This window comes from Telopea speciosissima, chromosome 2 (assembly GCF_018873765.1).
Source record: "Telopea speciosissima isolate NSW1024214 ecotype Mountain lineage chromosome 2, Tspe_v1, whole genome shotgun sequence".
NCBI lineage: Eukaryota > Viridiplantae > Streptophyta > Magnoliopsida > Proteales > Proteaceae > Telopea > Telopea speciosissima.
Window position 1 is genome coordinate 60,703,929 of NC_057917.1, and position 20,389 is coordinate 60,724,317.

Below are 20,389 nucleotides of genomic sequence, written 5' to 3' on the forward strand. Positions count from 1 at the left end.
TTTCTGGGCTTGGGGTGAGGCTCCTTCCATCCCTGTGGCACAATTCAGTGTCTACACACATGCCTTGAAGTCTACCATACACTCCCAGGCCATTTAGTTGTGTGCATATGATGCAACCTGCTTTTACTCTCACAAATATATTTCAGAAACATGATGAACTCAGCAAGTTTTCCACCCATACAGGTCCCAAAGAATCAGCATATTTATACACCATGTCAACTAACTAGAAATTTCATTTCCTTGAGGAAGCAGAAACATCTGAATATATTCATATGGATCCAACATGTTTGTTGTTGGGGTTCATCGGTGCTCGATGATTAAGATACATTTGACTCTAATCTAAATCTTTCCATGAGTCACCTAAAGTAAACAGCTTCTGTCGTGGATCTTTATGGCATAAAAAAATAAAAAAATAAATAAATAATTGGTTCTCCGTAATAGTAGTGTCTTGTCTCAGATGGGTTTTAATAACCCTCTCCCATAATTTCATAGTATGACTCATTAGTTTTATGCCTTTGTAGTTATTGCAGCTCTACCTAAGACATACTATTGGATAAATTAATATGCCTCAGAATGAATAATTTTATATCTCCCAAGGTACTAGTTAATTACGCTTAGGTCCCTCCACTTAACAAATATCACATGACAAATCTTCGGGCATTGAAAATAATTACTGTCACCACTCTAACCCATTGCAATTCTAGGAACAGAGAAGCTAAACCATCGATTGAACCTTTAAAACGTTTCTAAAATATTTATAAAGTAACTATTGATGCATATTAATACTTTCAAAACCTTTTGTAAACAATTCACAAAACATGCCACCGGATCCAAATTTCATCAAATCATGTCCAAATAATCTCTCTTTGATATTCACCCCGAGGGAAGTGAATTCCTTGTCAAGTGTCTCTTTCGCTTACAACCAAACATTATGAATCCAGCACTCCGATAAAAAGTCAAGGAGATATCAACAGTTGGTACATCAAAACCTCTAATGTCTAACTGTCACGATAAGGACTTTTCAGATCTAGGGACCAATCGTACGCTACCAATGAGAATCTTGTTCCTCAAAATACTGACAACAGTCCATTCAAGATTCTCAAGTGATCTAATCCAATGTACACACATATTTACACTCACACATATCTTGGAATCAACATTCTCAAGGACACGCAATGTGACGACCATCTGAACAGAATGCCCAATTATGTCCCTAACCGTGAACTAGTTTTAGGTTAAATCCTAAGGACAACAACAGCCCATAAAATCATGCAAATTAATTAATTTAAACCACATAAATATCCATGTTTGATCTAAGGCTTTGAGACACTTTCCTACAAGATACCTACGTAAGAGCTGCTGGATAGCCAGGGTTTAGAAATGGCATTTGTTCTCATCTATGAAGATTTCCAAGACAATAATTAAACATGTAAAGCCTTAACTACAAGCATGAAGATCCATATTCTGTACATCTATGTAAGGATATGAACAGAAGAGTGATGCTCACAACGATAAAATCTTCACTAGGCAAAAATAAGGGTTCCTTGAAAAAACAGAAATCTCATCCATTGGAACTCAGACACGCAAATATAGCATCCATTAGTAAACAAGCAGGCGTTTTGTATTCTCCCCAAAATCTAGAATGATGTCTCACCCATAAGCTTTTTAAGTTTTAATATGGCTTCTGACCTGAGAGGCTTGAGAAACTCGAGAGCGTCCCTAGTAGTTGCAGTCTTGCAGAGAGTGACAAAACGTTGATAACCCTGAAGGTCAAGTGACTTTATGCAGCCTTTATCCTATTCCACTTTCATCCTTAAACTTTTACCTTATTTACATTTGTACCCTTCTTATTCGGCCTTTTAGAGTAGTCTCTGAATTCATTTTGATCCAACGAAGACTACCTGTTGCGCGGAGAGCACTCTATAAGACTATAATGGTTCCCTAAAGAACTGATTAAATGTGGCTACTTCTAAGCTTTCCACTATTTCTGTCTACTGGTATGTTCTTCTCATCAATTTCGTCAAGGTTTCGAATTCGTTATGTATTTCTTCGATCATTTATCTTGGGTGGCAGAAGTGTGAACAATTTGCTTGCTGGTATTTATTTCAGCAGACTTGACTTCATGCGTCTGTTCATGGATTAGTATTTTTCATTTAGCCATTGTTAGAATGAGAACTGCACTATATTCCGGCAGTTCATGAAATGATTTTTTTGTTTCGGATTCTTTGGTTAATTTGGTTTCAATTCCTTCTTCTTCTTCCTTTCTTCCCCCAGCAAAGAAGAACAACTATTTTTGTTGACAAAACCTACATGCGGATATACAACAAAGGGCGTTTTCTGAAGTAGACAAAAGAGCAAAAGACCCACAACAAGTGTTTGTTTGTTTGACAAACCCAGATGAGGATAGTGCATTTCTCTAGAATATAAAGGTAATGGGTTTGAAAAATGAGCGGACTCTCACTGTGAAAGGGCGATCCATATATTTGCAAGCTCAAGCTTCGTATAGGAATTGCAATTAATTGCTGCGTTTGGTACGCATTCTGGAATGCCAAAAAGGCTGTTTGGTATGGATTCTCATTCTTAAAAAATGGAACACGACCAAGAACAAGGCCCGTTCTGGAACGGGCTTTCAATCCATTCTGCGTTCCGCGTTCACGTTCGAAGGGTGACAATAGCTTCTTCTGGCCCTTGTAACTCACCTCGATCATGGGCTTATCGCCAGGACCAGGGGCAACTTTGAAGGGCCAGAGTTTGACGTCGTTCTGAACAGATGGTTGAGAGAATCGCCACCCAATTAACCGTTTCACATCATAGACAGCGTTAGTTGGATTCAAAGGGGGCTGTTTCTTCACTGCTTCTCCGTGGCTCTCTATCAGTGAAAGCGGACGTAAGAAGAAGTTCTTCTATTGCCCTGATCGTTGGGAACGATCTCGACCCGGTCGTTCAGCCATACGGCCCATGCCCCTACACAATTGTAGGTGGTACCCAAGTTGATTCCGATAGCCTTTTTAGTCTTCGCCATTAACGAAGCTTTGCTTGAGAATCCAAAACGAAAAGCTTTGTTAATTGATTTCTTTGCTTTGTGTACAGTAAAATCTTAGAAGGGATGGAGGGAGGAGTTGGCTTTTATAGGTTTCATGTTTAGTTAAAGAACGTTCACGAAGTTAAAAGAAGACCGTATGAAAAACTATAGAACATCAAAGGTTACTGTTCTGTTTCGTTTCAGGTTTCAGCCTCGATCATTCTGGAGAGCTTGGAGAACTTTCCTCTCTGTTTTGTTCTCTTCCTCCCTCTATTTTCTCTCTCTTTGCGTGCAGGTAATGGTTGATAAATGATAGTGCAAATCCTCTTCCGTTGGGGCTTACTCTTGAGCAAATTCTCAATACTCAAGTTGCCCAGGAATTGTTCGATGAAATGCTGAAAATGCATTCTAAAATCAACAACGTATTTTACCAACATGTGTCCAAATAATGCTCTCATTCTTAGTCAATAATGCATTTTGCAATTTGAGAATGGGAATGCATACCAAACACAGCCTAAAATTTTCTAAAATGTCAATTACACCTGACAAGCTTGACCAGGTTTGAGATCCACCAGTATATTCAATCTTATACATTAAGATATTCTATCTTTTAAACATGTGCTTGTTTTGGTGTATTTTTTAATGGGAAGCTTCTTAGTGGTTAATAGTATGTTTACTGACTAAACTTATGCATGTGTCTTCTACTAATTCGCCACTAAGTCACAAGATGTCCATTTGTGAAGGTGCATAGGTGGATGATGTTGAGATGTAATGGCGGGAACACAGTAATCAGAGTAGGTAGTGGGGGATGATCTGTTATTCTCCCCCCTCCCCCCTCCCCCCCCCAAAAAAAAAAAAACATTTGTGCTTTGAAACTATGAATTTCAGAATTATTTCATTTGGATTGGTTCCATAGTATCAAGGAGGACCATTTTTAGACTCATACAACACGAATGAGTGGCAATTCCTGATTTTAGGACTTTACAATTAAACAGAAGACATGGTCCTAGATTAAGTGGAAATGTGGAATGGTGGAACAGGACATGTTTTGTGGTAGTGTGCAAGGTCTCATTGAATTGATTCAGTTGTAACTTGTAACTTGCTTTTATATATATATATATCTTCCTTGTCCTGATTTTACATTTCCTTTTTATTGGAATGCCTGGATTTTGATTCTTTTTCTTTTCTCTTCCCCCCCCCCCCCCCCAAAAAAAAAAACATCCCTAAGGAATCTTCCCAAGGCACTAACAATGTCTATATATATATATTCAATACTGTGATAAATCTCTCTATATATGTAGGTCTTCAGAAAGTTCTGCATCATGTTTTTAGTTAACTTGATGAAAGATAATTAGCAGAGCTAAGTCTTAAACCTTGATTTCTTCTTTTCTTGAATGTGAAGAGTGTTCATGTATCATGTGCAGTACAGAAATGTTGAAAGAAGATGGGTAGAACATTTCATGTGGGAGCAGATCTTTGCCATTTTTTAGGGGGAGCACGCCTCGTCCATCCCAGGCCTCTCTGCTCCAACAATTCCATTGTCTCAAAAGGAAACAACAATGAAAACAGTAACAAGGATGATGCAATTAGGGATGACGATGTGTATCGTCAATTAGAGAAACTGGATTTCATGACTGCTGCTAAGATTCTTTTCACCACACCCCCTAAGAAGAAGAAATTTGGGTACTGATACTTCAGTTTGGAACCATCCTTTTTTTATTACAATTTTTTGTCAGCTTTAATTTGGTTTATATGTGTCATTTAATTGGGGTTTAAGGTTTGTAATGTTTTTTAATGCTCGGAGAATCTGAATAAATTATTAGATAATCAGTATCAATTGTAATTGAATTGTGTGGTAGAGGCCTATATCAGTTCCTTGCAAGGGCTAGACTTAAATAATATTAGCTAGCTTTTTGGCTTCCATTTTGACTTTATATCTATATAATATAAGAAGATCAGGAGTTTCCTGGGGAACGGAATATTATTGAAAAAAAAGGGTTAATAATTCCACGTTTATTTATGAACTTACATTCATTGTCCACCCTAACTTGGTTTCGTTCCTAATTGCAGTTTTTGGAAAAATTCTAATTGGCTTTTCTCCCATTGTCAGGCTTGATTTTCATCTAGTGCAGCTCTTCTTTGCCTGCATGCCTTCATTGGGTATCTCAATTTTCTAGCTTGTTATTGACCATTTAACATACTTCAAAGTTTCAGCTTTGAGCACTACAATCTGAAAAAATTTATATCCTGTAACAGCTGTATTTTTGGTGGCTCAGTATGCTCGCTATGAGATCAGAAGGATGGAGGCGGTAATGAAATTTTATCTTTTCTGGATATTGTTTGCATGTTATTGTGCTCTATTGTTTTCCTCATCAAGGGTTTTTTTTTAAACACCATTTGTTCTTACATGCATGCATAAATATTATTTTTAACCATGTAAAGAAGGAAAGCATTCTCCTCTTAAGATCTTTATATGGTTTACCAGTTTAAGCCATTCATTTAAGAAACCTTTACAATGCCACCTTTTCTGGGGAGATAATTTTAAGGCAATAGCTGTTGTGATTCTGGCTCGGGATTTAAGTTTTTAAAGAACTAGTTCCATGAAAGATAGACAATCAACTATTACCATTGAGAACAAATGTCGTCTCATACTCGCATTATTGTTGCGATGTCTTTATCCCTTGTGGCACTTAACATGTAAATCTCTGTGTACGTGGGTTATGCTAAGCGTAGCCGCGTTGGTTATAATTAGACTGTAACCATGGCCCTGATTCTGCCACGTGGTGGAATGTTGTAGCAAATATTCACTGTCAGGTATACAGGGAATTTCGTAGCTTGGTCACTTGTCAAATTTCATCCTTAAATTACCCTCCCGTGTATATCCATGCACTCCACTATAGTCCCAAGCACCCTTTTGTAGTCCTGAATTCTGTTTTTGCCATGGGGTAAACTTCGAATTGGGCTGAAACTTGACATGTGAAAAGGCGATGTTGGAATCTATACGTCAACAAATTTTCAGCCCCATCTGATTTGCCATGTGGTAGAATCAGGCCATGGTTACCCAACTTTTTATTATTGAAAAGCTTTTCTAGGACAATTATATCCATAAACAAGTCCCTTGATGGATGCTGTTTCCCTTGATGGATGCTGTAGGAGCATCTGAATGGTTGCATAAGTGCACGTATACTGAATCAGTAATAAATATATGGGAAAAAGATCTCTACTTGGTGGTGTTTCCTACGCCCTCTCACAGGGCACCGTGAAATGACGCCTCTGCCCCTGGGTAAATACCCAGGCGTGCTCCCCCATTGGCCCAAGCGCTTGTGTAGAGACCATGCGACCAAGTAGAGATCTCTTGCCCTAAATATATTTAGGATTGTGGTCAGTATTTGTTGAGTTTAAATTTTTAGCTGTATAGTGTCCAAAATTCAACAAAATGTGAATGTTATATTTAAGCTTCTGTAGTCAAATCAAATACTTCATGTAATGGTACAATTTCAATGTTCCTTTTTTTTTTTGGACGTTTAGATCTATTTTTTATTAATTCCTTGCTTCTATCATTGGTCTCAGGAGGTGGAACTCAAAAAGAAGCAGGAGGAAGAAAAAGCAAAAGAGATGGAGTTGAATGTCACAGAAGAAAATGAAGAAGTTGACTCTGATCCAGAGCTGTTGAAGGTGAAAGTCAGACTGGATGCATTAGAAGAGACATTAAAGGAGATTATTGTTGAAACAAAGAAACTGTCAAGTGGAAATGATAAACGAGAAGGCTCTACGAGTGAGCATCATGCAGCTGTTAGCTCAAGTCCCCAAAATAAATCAGAAGACAGCACTTGTGCAACTCAAAGCAACAGTATTAAATCCAAACCAGATTCAAGCCAATAGAGGGTGAATGTGTCAGATCCAGCTCTTGAAACCTCACAAAAGGACCAGAAAGGAAAATAAAAGATCTGGTAATGGAGGGGCTTCATCACTTGGCTTAACTGGAAAAAAGTATTTATCCACCAAAAGAGCCATACCACAACCCCCCCCCCCCCGGGTGGTTTTCTTGAGTCCTATTTCTGTACCCTGTGATTTTTTGTGAAGCCATTGGATTACCAGGCTCAATGGATATCTTTAAATATGTGCTAAAATCTTTTGACTGTACAAGTTTTGGAACCAAACAGTGGTTTAGATTCTTTTCAGAGATACTTTTTTCCCTTTAATCTTCCCCTCACCCCCCCCCCCCCTTGTTTTTCCTTTTTTCTTCTCTTCCATTGACCAGATGTTGTCTTGCATGAAATATCAGCCAACAGAGAACTGTCCTTAAGAGCTTTTATTTAGCCACTACAAGTATAAACACAGGCGACAAATAGTCTCTAAACATGACATGGTTGGAATTTGGACAGTGGTGCATGCTTGGTTACAGCATTTGCTCTGCACAATCTTGATCACTGCTGTAGTGATAGTCCATAATAACCAATTCTTGTTTGGGTTTTTTGGTGCAAAAGTTCCACAGATAACCTCACAACCCCAAACATTGGTTTTCCTTTGCAGTGGATAAAATATCAGTAATCAGCATTACTAGAAATAGAGCATGACTTGTCCTGCTGATGGATGCGCCACATGGACTGATGACATGGCAAATCTCGATCATCTACATGTGAAAATCAAGACTCATTTTTGATCGACATGTTAACTGACCTATAACAATGATATGCGGTCTATATGATAACGATACCGACCCTTTATTCCATGATTGCTTGGGCCTACCTTGGTATGTAATTGCTGATTGCAGAAAGCTCCATCGATCTAGGTAATGAATCAGCCTGGCATTTTTTTTTTTCTTGTTCTGTGGTTAAACATATTTGGTTTGCTGGGCCATTGGGGTTGCGCATTGAAGCACTTCAGTTTTCACCCTTCGTTGATTTTTTAATCCCTTTGTTTGTTGTTCGACTTTGAGAATTGAGACAAAATTTGTATCCTTTTTGTTGCTGCTATAACTATGTACTTCATCTGGCTTTATTGTAACAAGTCAGTCTTTTGTAATATCCCTTTCATGCCTTCTTTGGTTGTGAAGATGATCTACAAATGGGTGGCTCATGTAAAACTTGATATGAGTATATGACCCATTCTATCCTTCTTGTGCTCTTCTTCCATGTGTGTGTTGTCTATTTTCAGTGCTCTACAATCTGTGGATCGGCCAATTGTTATTTTGTATGGTGTTACTGATCCGGTTATCTATCCTACTAGATGGCTTGGGTGGCCCTTTTTTATTCATGTTTCTGTTCTGTCGTTGTGAGTTATGGTATTTCATGGAACTTGTTGGCATCGAAGGCCATAAGAATCATGCAAGATCTTGAGTTGGCAATGGACAAAGGATTTCAGGGAATAGAGATTTGATCGAACAACAAAGAATTGGTGGAGTGATTAGTGTGGAGTCCTCAAGCTGGATGGCCATGGGATATTTATCGTTTTCTTTTAGATATTACCTCTTGTATTAAAGTTTTGGATGTAACTTTTAAGTGTGTGGATCGTTAATGTGTTTGTAGCTACCATAGTGGAAAAATATCACCTCAATTTGTCTGCCCGTCAATTTCCTCAATTCCCTCTAATAGAGTAAGGTGGACCCCATTCTGGGCAGTGTGTTTGGACAGGGGATAGGATGGTCATTTCTGCCCTCCTATTAGATGGAATTGAGGAAATTGAGGGGCAAACAAATTGAGGGAATAAAGATCCATACCATAGCTGCTCTTAAAGCTAGGCAAGGTAAGTATCATGGTACTAATGTAAATGATGTATTTAACTTTCTTTTTCTATTAATGTTATGGGGAAAGGTTTCGTACACGGTCGTGTAAACCGTGTACGAAACTTTTCCCCCCCTTTATTTTTTGCAAATTATTTTTCATTCACAATTTTCTCTCTCCTCTATTCATCTGTCTCGTCTCTATTCATCTCCTCTCTGCAACTGCGTGCGGGAGCCACGAGGGCCTGCCGGAAGACCAAAATCGAACCACCATTCCCTCGTCTCTATTCATCTCTCTCATCTCTACCTACCTCTGACTTTTATGCTTTTCCACAAAATTACTTTTCATTCCCGATGTTCTCTCTCTCCTCTTTGTTCATCTCTCTAAGTCTCTATTCACCTCCTCTGCAACCTGCGTGTGAGAGTGAAGAGGGCCTGCCGAGTGCCGGAACAGCATAATCGAACCTCCATTGGGAGAAAGGTAGCGTTCCAACCAGTCAAAAACATCAAAAGCTTGAAATTCCAAATTCAAATTTGGGAGCAGCGGGAGCTGGGATGAAATCAAATCTATTGCCATTGATGAACCAACAAAGGGTTCGTAATGCGCTTCAAAGAGACTGTTCTGAAGAGCAAGACAATCGAAGTTATCGGTAATTTCTTTTGCACTGCATCTACAAGTTCAGAAAGATGATTACTACACTTGTAAGTAAATAAGATCCATACAGATAGAAATTACGGAGAAGTAAAATAAAATTTTCGTGTTCACCTCTGAAGCTCCAGAGGTTCTGGGTTCCAGAAGCATTCGAAGAAGAGCTGCTCCTCCGACTTGAGATCTGTTACTATGTTAGCATCCATTTGTTGGGCTATTCTGAAATCTGAAGAGAGAATGAGGAAAACAGGGTTTAAATTTGGATGGAGAGCGAATAAGAGGAGGATTGGAGTTCGTGCGAAAGGAGTTACAATTTGTGTGTGGAATTTGATGATTCAGTTATAAATGAGTGAATGATTTACTGATAAAACCAAGGAAGGGTGCAATGCAATGCATCTTCTTCCCTGTGTTAAATGCTTTCTCACATGTGCTTATACACAATATACTTGGCTTTTTGAGAGAGAGCTATGCTATATCCAGCCTATCTATGAATCTATCCTTGCCCAAAATTCTCAAAAACCAGAAGCTGAAAAAAAAATTCATTGAATATAGTCAGTTTTTAGTATCTTCTTTGTTCTTAAATTTTTAGGGTCTGTAATGGGATGAATAGCTGTACAATGCAATTGGGTTGCAATAAACCCAGTTTACTGTTCCGGCACTCGGCAGGCCCTCTTCACTCTCACGCGCAGGTTGCAGAGGAGGTGAATGGAGACGAGAGAGATGAACAAAGAGGAGAGAGAGAACAACGGGAATGAAAAGTAATTTTGTGAAAAAGCATAAAAGTCAGAGGTAGGTAGAGATGAGAGAGATGAATAGAGACGAGGGAATGGTGGTTCGATTTTGGTCTTCCGGCAGGCCCTCGTCCCTCCCGCACACAGTTGCAGAGAGGAGGTGAATAGAGACGAGAGAGATGGAATAGAGGAGAGAGAGAAAATTGTGAATGAAAAGTAATTTGCAAAAAGTAAAGTAAAGGAGGGGGGGGGAATTTTGTACACGGTTTACACGACTGTGTAGGAAACCTTTCACCTAATGTTATTTATTTTTCAGCCCAAAAAAAATTCATAGAGATCACATTTAGTAATGATGGCAAAATTTTATTGTAACAAAGATATATTTTTTCTTTATAGAAAGAAATTATATCCAGATGGAAGACGTGTGTTACATAAGATAGAAAGAAATTCTATTCAAATAGAAGACATGTGTTACATAAGATTTTAAAAAACATCAATGCTTAAAAACCAAGGAATGGAATATGGCCGTGTCTTACATGTCATATACGAGACATCCAGGCTAAGGAATGGACACAACCATTAATCTCCTAGAAATGAAGTTGAAAGTCCAACTAACCAAACAATAAGATACGTTAAATATCTCCTTCACACTTGGTTGAACCATTGTAGGCATTATAACCAAGGTCGGTTACAACAATATTGTAACCTTATTTTTTGGTCCCTTATCTTATTTTCAAAAGTTATTTAATGTCATATTTAGTATAAGGAAAAAAGGATTTACCAACAAAATAAAAAATAAAGGACTTACAAAAAATGCTACATAAAATAACTTTCAATTTTTTGAAAATCCTTTTTCTTGCATTAAATAACTTTGGAAATAAAACAAGTGAGAAAAAGTAAGGTTATAATTTGTTAATTCACCACGTCGAAGACAAAAAGTTATTCCCATAGTAGGGCTTTTCAAACGACGGAAACTATTCCTTGGTTAAATGCAAGGGTAATTGTTCCAGTTTCATTAAACTTCTAATGGTTGAAACTTCATTGATGAAATTAGTCTATGGTTTCTAATTTTTCTTTTCCATTTCGTAAACGAAGGAAAATGAATTATGTACTTTAGAAGCTAGGATTAACTATACGTTTCATCAAAGCTGCAATTTTGTTAATGTTTTGATATCATTTTCACCACAAGTGTTGCTTGTAAATATCTACGTTATAAAATTTTCATCCTCCCACTAGTCACACAAGAAAATCTCTATACCAAAGCAGTTGATCTTTATGACTCCAAAACAATTAGTGGGTGATGAGGCATAAAAACACCCCACCTATCAGAGGCTACCACATGGCCGACCTGACCTCAGTCCAAGAACCGAATTGAGCCGAGCAGGAAACCAGGCTGACCCCATCTCCGATAAGTCACCTGACAGAGCCAGACTCGCACAAGCTAGCTGATGGCTGAGGCCGAGCTCACACAAGTCAGCCATAAACCCCTGGCCGAGCTGACTGCCAAGACCAACCTCTCGGGCCGACCTCCCAGGCCGAGGTGACTGTCAGGGTCGATCGGCCAGGCCAACCTCCTAGGCCGAGCCCTCCTCCACAGAGGCTACCATAGCGCCCCACCGGGGATCACGGGGCCACGTCAGCACATCCCGAGAATCACGGGATAAGGATCGAGCCATGATCCCAACACAATACAAAATCACACTTTACATGGACTCTTACCTTAATAAGAGCCCGACCCCGAAAATGGCTCTCGACTCCGCTCTACGCGAGAGAGCCTTCCAAAAGAAGGACTCCTACCATACTAGGACTCTCCCAACCGCCTCATCTCATCCTCACTCTATAAATACCCAGGTATGAAGCACCATTCCTCATCTTGCTTTCACTACGCAGTTACGCTGTTGCATTGGAGACCTGACTTGAGCGTCGGAGAGTCCTTGGCTGGAGCCACACCGGCTCTCTGGTGCTCATCGCTTGGTTTTTGCAGGCTCATCCGTGGGCGAATCGGGCATCAGAGGTTTTCACCCGCAACAGATTTGGCGCCATCTGTGGGAACGACATCAGCAGGCCATCGTCGTTTCTACCAACTTCAAGAGCAACAATAATGGTGCACACGAGATCAGGGCAGCATGGCTCGACTTCCCGTACGCACGAGCCACAGCCCGTTGGGCAGACGAGGCGATCACCGCCCCCCGAAGCCTCACGGCAGGGGATAAACAGAAGACCCACTCGGGGCAGGGGGTGCGCAGCCCATCACGGGCACCATGATTAGTACCATTCCCCCACCAGAGGGTGGGATGGGGTGGTGTGCTAGCCTCAGCCGCGGCTGATCGGGTACAGGCCGAGCCAAACTTGGGCGGGCTGGGCCTACTAGGGCCGCCGCCCTTATCGGAGAGTTTGGACCCCGAAGTCCCGATAAATAATCGACAAGTTATGGACTTGTAGTTGCAGATGCTCCACACCAACGAGATGCTGCGTACCTTCATGAACCAGATGGCCCGAGGTGGGCTGATGGGCCAACCACTGGTGGCGCCCCCTCCAGCCCTGGTCCACGCAGAGAGAAACTTACAGCAAAATGGTGGCCGGCGTAGGGCCGAGCCTAGCCAAGCCACGTCCTCACACCCGTCTCGTCAGAAGACTCCTCCTCCGCGCCTTAGCAGAGGTACTCGACGTGATGAGCAAGAGCATCGCCGAAGCCCGGGAACAGGGCAGGAAATTGAACCAGCAGGCTCGATAGTGAGGAGGTCGGTATTTTTTGGACGACTCGGAGAGGACGGACAGCTGAGGAGAGTCCGAGAACAAGGGAACGAGCCGAATGAAAGACGCTCTGTGAGACAAGGTGAAGGATCTCGTCATACCCCCCGGCGTCAAAGCTGGCCTGCCCGAGAAGAACAACAGGGGAGCCCCCGTGGGTCGAACTTCTAGGAGGAAAGAAGAACAAGGAAGGATGGTGCAGACCGAGCTGACCAGAATGGCCGACCACAACGGGACGACCGAGCCTACCGACCTCGGGCTGAGGAGCCAAATGGTCGACCTAGGCCGAGCGAGCAAAACAATTTGTACCGAGTGGATGAACCGGTTGGCCGAGCACCTGAAACCGAGCTGGAGAGGCGGCTACAAGACTTGGCGGAGCAAGTGGAGGGGTTGAAGAAACAAGTGACCCCGGACGCCTATTCGTTGGTTGAGCGTCACCCGTATCCTCCTGAGATCATGACCGCGTCACTACCGACGGGGTTCAAACCTCCCCCATTTGACCGATATGACGGGACAACCGACCCGATGGATCACATCAACTACTTTAATGCGATGATGACCATGTACGGGGGGAACCGAGATCGTTTCTTATCGAGCCTTCCCTGCATCCCTCAAGGGCGCGACGACCTCATGGTTCTCTTGGTTGCCGCCGAACTCCTTAACAAGCTTTGCTCAACTCTGTCGAGCCTTCATCACGCGCTTCCAGAGTAGTATGAAACACAAGAAGACAACGATCAACCTCCTCAGCGTGAAGCAAAGGCCCGACTAGTCGATCCAAGCTTTCGTCTCCTGCTTCAACAAGGAATCATTAGACATCAAGGATTTGGACGAGGCCAGGGCCCATATGGGCATGAGCAATGAGCTCGTCGACTTGGACCTCATCAAGGACTTGGCCCAAAAGTCGACAAAAAATCTGGCCGAGCTCTTGGAGAGGTGTAATGAATTTGTAAATATGGCCGAGGTCCTCCAGGCCCGGAAGGGAAACGAAGGCCGGGCCGATAAGAAAAGGCCGACAATCGATGATCGCAAGGAAGACAAGCGGCCCAGGACGGATCGTCGAGCCAAGAGATCGGATCGATCTCGGAGCCCCGATTACACCCCGCTGAATACCTCGCGCAAGGAGATTTTGATGCAAATACAAGACGGTGGGTACATCCGCCGGCCCCGACCTATGCAAGCAGGGTCATCTCGGAATCCTAACAAATATTATCAATTCCACAAGGACACCGGCCACAACACCGAGGATTGTTATCAGCTGAAAAGAGAAATCGAAGAGCTAATAAAGGCAGGCCACTTGAAGCGATATGTTAAGGGAGGTCGTGAAGAGCGTGGGGGTCGACGACCTGAAGAGCTCGATCAAAGAAGAACCGAGCCAAGGTCCAAAAATAGGCAACTCGAGCGAGATGAAGATAAAGTCCGAGCTGAGAAGAAAGAGGATGGGTCCGAGCCGAGCAGTGACAAGGGAGCTCCCATATACACCATCCTCGGAGGGCCCGGACAAGAGACTACTCGAAAAGCCAAGGCAAACGCATGGTTTTTCGGAGTCCCCGAGATGCCCACCAAGAAGCTCAAGCCAGCGGCAACGATTTCCTTTACTGAAGCCGACCTCGAAGGTATAAGTTTGCCTCATGACGATGCTTTAGTGGTACAAGTAGAAATTGCAAAGAGACTCATCCATTGAGTATTGGTCGATACCGGCGCATCCGTGGACCTCATGTCGCTAGATGCGTATCGACAATTTGGCTTCGGCGATGAAGCGCTCAAGTCGGAGGGCACCTCACTTCATGGGTTCTCGGGAGCTGCCGCGACCATTAAGGGTTCAATCGACCTGCTGGTCACGATCGGGCAAGCTCTATGCCAGGCGATAATCCAGGTCAAATTCATAGTAGTACGATCAGTAGTGGCTTTCAATGCCATACTAGGCCGCCCTTCACTGACCTCTCTCCAAGCTATCATCTCCTCGATGCACATGAAGATGAAGTTCTCCACCGAGAACGGAATCAGCGAAGTCCTAGGTGACCAGAAGAAGGCACGGGAGTGCTATGCTACTTTTGTCAAGCAAAACAAAGGCAATGTCCGAGGAATGGCAATGTGCGTCAAACACCTCCCCGAAGATCAGCAGGATGAGCTCATCGAGAGGAGAGGACGACCTATGGAAGACCTGACCCCGTTCCCCCTCAGCAATGAGGACCCAACAAAGGTGGTCCAGCTCAGATCATTGCTGAATAAAGATCAGAGGAATCAGCTCAGAATTTTCTTAAGGGCAAACGCCGATGTCTTTGCTTGGTCGGCTGCCGACATAACGGGCATACCCAGGCATATAGCGGAACACCAGCTCCACGTAGATCCAGGTCAAAAACCAATTCGGCAGAAGAGAAGGAACTACGCACTTGATCGACAAAATGCGATCAAAGAAGAGGTGGAGAAGCTCCATCGATCAGGGTTCATCCGAGAAGAAAAATTCCCGACCTGGTTGGCTAACGTCGTCATGGTCCCCAAGCCGAACGGGAAGTTGAGAATGTGTGTCGACTACACCGACCTCAATAAGGCTTGTCCAAAAGATGAGTACCCGTTACCTCGGATCGACCTCTTGATCGACGCCACGACAGGTCACGAGATGCTTAGTTTCATGGACGTATATTCCGGCTACAACCAAATCAAGATGCATGAGGAGGATGAGCCATACACGGCATTCCGAACTTACCAAGAAAACTTTTGCTACAAGGTCATGCCGTTCGGATTGAAAAATGCCAGAGCGACGTACCAGCGGCTCGTGAACTATATGTTCCGCGAGCAGATCGGAAGAAACATGGAAGTCTACGTGGATGACATGTTAGAGAAGAGCTTAAAAACCGAACACCACTTGGCCGACCTGGAAGAAGCCTTTGGCGTATTGAGGAAGAATCAAATGAAGCTGAACCCCGCCAAGTGTGCATTCGGCGTGACCTCGGGAAAGTTCCTCCGCTTCATGGTCTCTGTCAGAGGCATCGAAGCCAATCCGGTAAAAATCAGGGTCATCCAAGAGATGAGCCCTCCAAGGACGATCCGAGAAGTACAAAGGCTAAACGGACGAGTGGCGGCGTTGGCACAATTCATGTCGAGGTCGGGCGACAAGTGCCTACCATTCTTTAAGGCCCTCAAGAATATCCGGAACCCGAAGGACTTCATCTGGTCGGACGAATGCCAGTAAGCTTTTGAAGAGTTGAATAAATATTTGGACAACCCGCCTCTTCTCAGCCGACCTGAGCCAAAAGAGGAGCTTCAAGTTTACTTAGCCGCTACCCCTGTAGCGGTCAGCGCGGTGTTGATTAGGGAAGAAAGTCGAACTCAAAGACCCATATACTACATCAGCCACGTTCTTGTCGACGCCGAGACAAGATACTCTGGGTTCGAGAAAGTAGCATTCGCTCTTGTTACGGCCGCAAGGAAACTAAGGCCGTACTTCCAAGCTCATCCGATCGCGATACTGACTGACTAGCCACTCAAGAAGATATTGCACAAACCTGACGTTTCGGGACTGCTGATCACCTGGGCGGTTGAGCTAAGTGAATACGATATAAGCTATCATCCGAGGACGGCGATAAAAGGATAAGCCCTTGCCGACTTCATCGCCGAATGCACAGGGCCCGACCTTGAAGTTGGGGAGGAAAAGACAGTAGAAGAGGTCGGGGCTACGGCAGACCCGACTTGGACCATGAATGTCGACGGCTCAAGCAACTCTGAAGGAAGCTGGGCCGGCCTGATCCTGGTGAGCCCCGAAGGGTTTCTGATCCAATATGCCCTGAGGTTCAAGTTTCCCGCCTCGAACAATGAGGCCGAGTATGAAGCCCTCCTAGCCGGACTTCGAGTCAGCAAAGCAATGGGCGTAAAGTGATTGAAGGTGCGAGGAGACTCCCAACTCGTGGTCAACCAGGTCAATGGAGACTATGAGGCCAAAGACGAAAGGATGATAGCTTACCTGAGCCGAGCACGAGATCTAATTTCTGAACTCGAGCACTTTGAGATGACTCGAATACCGAGAAAAGAGAATGCCGCGGCTGACTCCTAGTCAAAGTTGGCGGAGACCGACCTCCAATATCTGAGCTAATCAGTGTACATAGAGATTTTGGAGAAGCCTTCCTTACAAGAAGAAAGCGTAAAGCACATTGAAGAGGAGGGACCGACCTGGTTGGACCCCATTGTCAACTACTTGGAGAATGACCTGCTCCCGGAGAATCGAGACGAAGCAAGGAAGGTCAAGATCCAAGCTGCCAAGTACACCATGATCGATGGAGTGCTCTACAAAAGAGCAATCTCGGCCCCTCTTCTCTGATGCCTTGGACCGAAGGGAGCTGAGTATGTCTTGGCCGAGGTGCATGAGGGAATATGCGGGAGTCATATGGGTGGCCGAGCTCTTGCATACAAGATACTTCGGCAAGGATTCTATTGGCCAAGAATGCAAGAAGAGGCCATGAGGTATGTGAAGACATACGAGAAGTGCCAGCTGTTTGCACCAATCCCGAGCCGACCAGCAACAAAGCTGACCTCAATGCTGAGCCCAATCCCTTTTGCTATGTGGGGAATGGATATTCTCGGAGATTTCACCCCGGCAATGGGAAACAGGAAGTACGTGGTAGTGGCGATCGATTACTTCACCAAATGGATCGAGGCCGAGCCCCTTGCAACCATCACCGAGAAGAACATGGAAAAATTCTTCTGAGATAAGGTCATCTACCGATTCGAACTATCGAAAGTGCTCATCACATGGAAAATCGAGATAAGGCACGCGAACTATCAAAGTGCTCATCAGATAACAAGCCCGACCTTCCAAGAGTTCTCGTGAACACTTCTACATTGACTTCTGACCCGTCTCAGTAGCTCATCCACAAGCAAATGGACAAGTAGAAGTGTCCAACCGAATATTACTCGTCGGCATTAAGAGAAGGTTAGATGAGGCCAAAGGAAGATGGGTGGAAGAGCTCCCAAGTGTCCTATGGGCATATAGGACGACAGTAAGAACACCAACCGGGGAGAGCCCTTTTCGTCTCGCTTATGGGACCAAAGCCCTCGCCCCGGTCGAAATTATGGTGTCGTCGTACCATGTGCTCAACTTCGATGAGAAGACCTATGAAGATGGACTGAGAGCCAACCTGGACTTCCTCGATGAAGTTCGAGAAAATGCACTACTCCGAAACACGGCATACCAATAGAGGACGACAAAGTACTATGACTCAAGAGTAAAAGAGCGACACTTCCGTCAAGGGGACCTTGTCCTCAGAAAGCTTAGCGCATCCCAGCCAAGGCAGCAAGGAAAGTTAGCACCAAACAGGGAAGACCCGTACATAGTCTCCAAGAAAATTTGCCCCGGGACGTATCGCTTATAGACTCCGGGGGGCAAGAAGGTACCGAGACCTTGGAACTTAGAAAATTTGAAGAATTTTTTTCAATAACTGAACATGCTTGTATTCGACTTCAGCCCCGACATTTGATTCAATGAAATAAAGTCTTTCTCCATCACTTAGCATATTTAGAAGCTCCTAAATCAAAGTCGTAAGACCGGTCCCCATAGACCTGGCCGACCTCAAAGATCGACCCTCATAGGTCGGCAACCAAGTCATAAGACCAGTCCTCATAGACCTGGCCGACCTCAAAGACCGGCCCTCATAGGTCAACAACCAAGTCGTAAGATCGGTCCTCATAGACCTGGCCGACCTCTCAAGAGCAAACCCCCCCTTGGCCGAGCCTAACAAAGTTTGAAACTAAGCTAAAGCATTATGCTCGGCCACGCGTCCGCTTATATGATAGCCGTGGACCGATGGGAATGGCGAATTAACTAACCAAAGCGAAGATCACCTTGACCTCGGGTATGGCATGGCTAAACCGTCGACCACGTGAAGCATGGGTAAAAAATAGACAAGTCCCTAAGCTCGGCTAGCGGAACAAGTCGTCAGTTCGGCCACAACCTCAAATGGAACAACATACACAAGGAAAAGAAGGCTAAGAATGCCGAGCTAAAACACTTGAACAAATTCTGGCAAAAATAGATTTTTTTATTCAGTACAGGCTGACTGCTCGGCATGGTGACAATGAGGACAGTTCGGCCCAAAAAAAAAAAAACAAAATTTTACATCTCAATCTCCTTGGCGATGGACTTGGAGGCAACCTCGGCGGCATCCATGGCGATAGGCTCAGCAAGGGGGTCTTGGGGTTCAGGCTTTAGGGCGAAGAGGTCGGTCTGCGTAGGTTCCTCAAGGGGCAGAACCTGGGTGACCTCGGCTCCCTCCTCATCTCCCAACTCCCCGGCAAAGGTAGTCGTGTCATCATCAAAGCGTGAGAGATCGAGATCGGGATAGACCACCTTGATCTCGGCCAAGAGATCAGCCCGACCTGCCTCAAAACCTTCAGCGTAGGGAGGCTTCCTGATCTCATAGCACACATCAACGTACTCCTTCGATTGGAGATAGTCGCTGATCGCCTCATCTTGCACCATGGCCAGGACCTCCTTGGCCTTCTCCCTCACCTCGGCGAGCTGAGTCTGCAGTGCCCGGACCTTCTCTTTCTGCTTGATCACCTCGGCCTGAGAGCTCTCCACTTCGGCCTCAGTGACAGTAAGCTTCTCTTGGGTCTCCCGACGCCTCTGAACGACATCCTGGGCATCCTGGTAGGCTTTCTTGCACTGGACGCCCAAGGAGTGGTTCTCGGTCAAGAGCCGCTCAAAATGAAGCATGGTCTCCACTGCCTTGGCGAAGCCCTACAAAAAAGCATGAGAACAAAAGTCAAGACAGACTACACAGGTCGGACCTAATCACAAGAGCCGACCAGGAAACTCACCATATTGAAATCCTAAAACAGGGTGGAGAGGAGCTCAGGGTCAGACAGCGCCTCAAGCTTCTCCCTGTCAGCCGGTAGCCGACCTGCATCTAGCCATTCCTTGGCATGTGCGGCCGACTTCAATGCCGAGTCCCCTGGGAAGAGGCGCCAGGTCGGCCTCATAGGAACGTTGTTGGCCGAGGCCCTCCCCAAGACATATCGAGAGATGTTGGGGGGTAAAGCCACGGGCGAAAGGCCACCACTGGTCAGATTGACCAAGAACTTCTGATGCTTGGTATCTGTAGGCGGGCTCCTCTCGCCTTTGCGGCCCTTCCCTTTCCTCGGAGACCCCGCTAGGCCCGTACTCTTCTCAGCCTCAAGGCCGACCACAGCGTCTGGAGGGCTTGGCAACACGGCTTTGCCCTTGGGGGCCTTGGAGGACTCGGCCCGGGACTTCTTCTTAGCATTTTTCTTCCTTCGATCCTCAAGGGTCTCGGCCCTTACCCGAGCTGTATCCATAGGGGGAATGTGGTCGACCACTGCAAGAGAAACCAAACATCAAAAATAAATCAAAAAAGAAAAGAAGACTAAGTAAAGGGGTTAGCTCGGGCAACAGAGACGGGCTCGGCTCGGGCTCCTACCAGGGGTCATATGCCACCCCTGAAGAAACCCCTCGTCCTGAAGCTGGACGACATCGAGGGGCGGACGCTGGAGGATCAAGTCAA

At 44.5% G+C, this 20,389-nt stretch overlaps 1 protein-coding gene across 1 annotated transcript; it reads left to right on the forward strand.

Annotated features, from left to right (window-relative positions):
• Positions 1-1,928: 1,928 nt before the first annotated feature.
• Positions 1,929-18,317, forward strand: LOC122650186. The gene is made up of 8 exons (XM_043843513.1): positions 1,929-1,997; positions 4,447-4,705; positions 5,133-5,182; positions 5,279-5,331; positions 6,593-6,988; positions 9,913-9,932; positions 15,846-15,850; positions 18,306-18,317. Exons 2-5 carry the CDS (start codon positions 4,467-4,469, stop codon positions 6,902-6,904), a joined length of 654 nt encoding a protein of 217 aa, XP_043699448.1. The 5' UTR covers positions 1,929-1,997; positions 4,447-4,466; the 3' UTR covers positions 6,905-6,988; positions 9,913-9,932; positions 15,846-15,850; positions 18,306-18,317.
• The last annotated feature ends 2,072 nt before the right edge of the window (positions 18,318-20,389 follow it).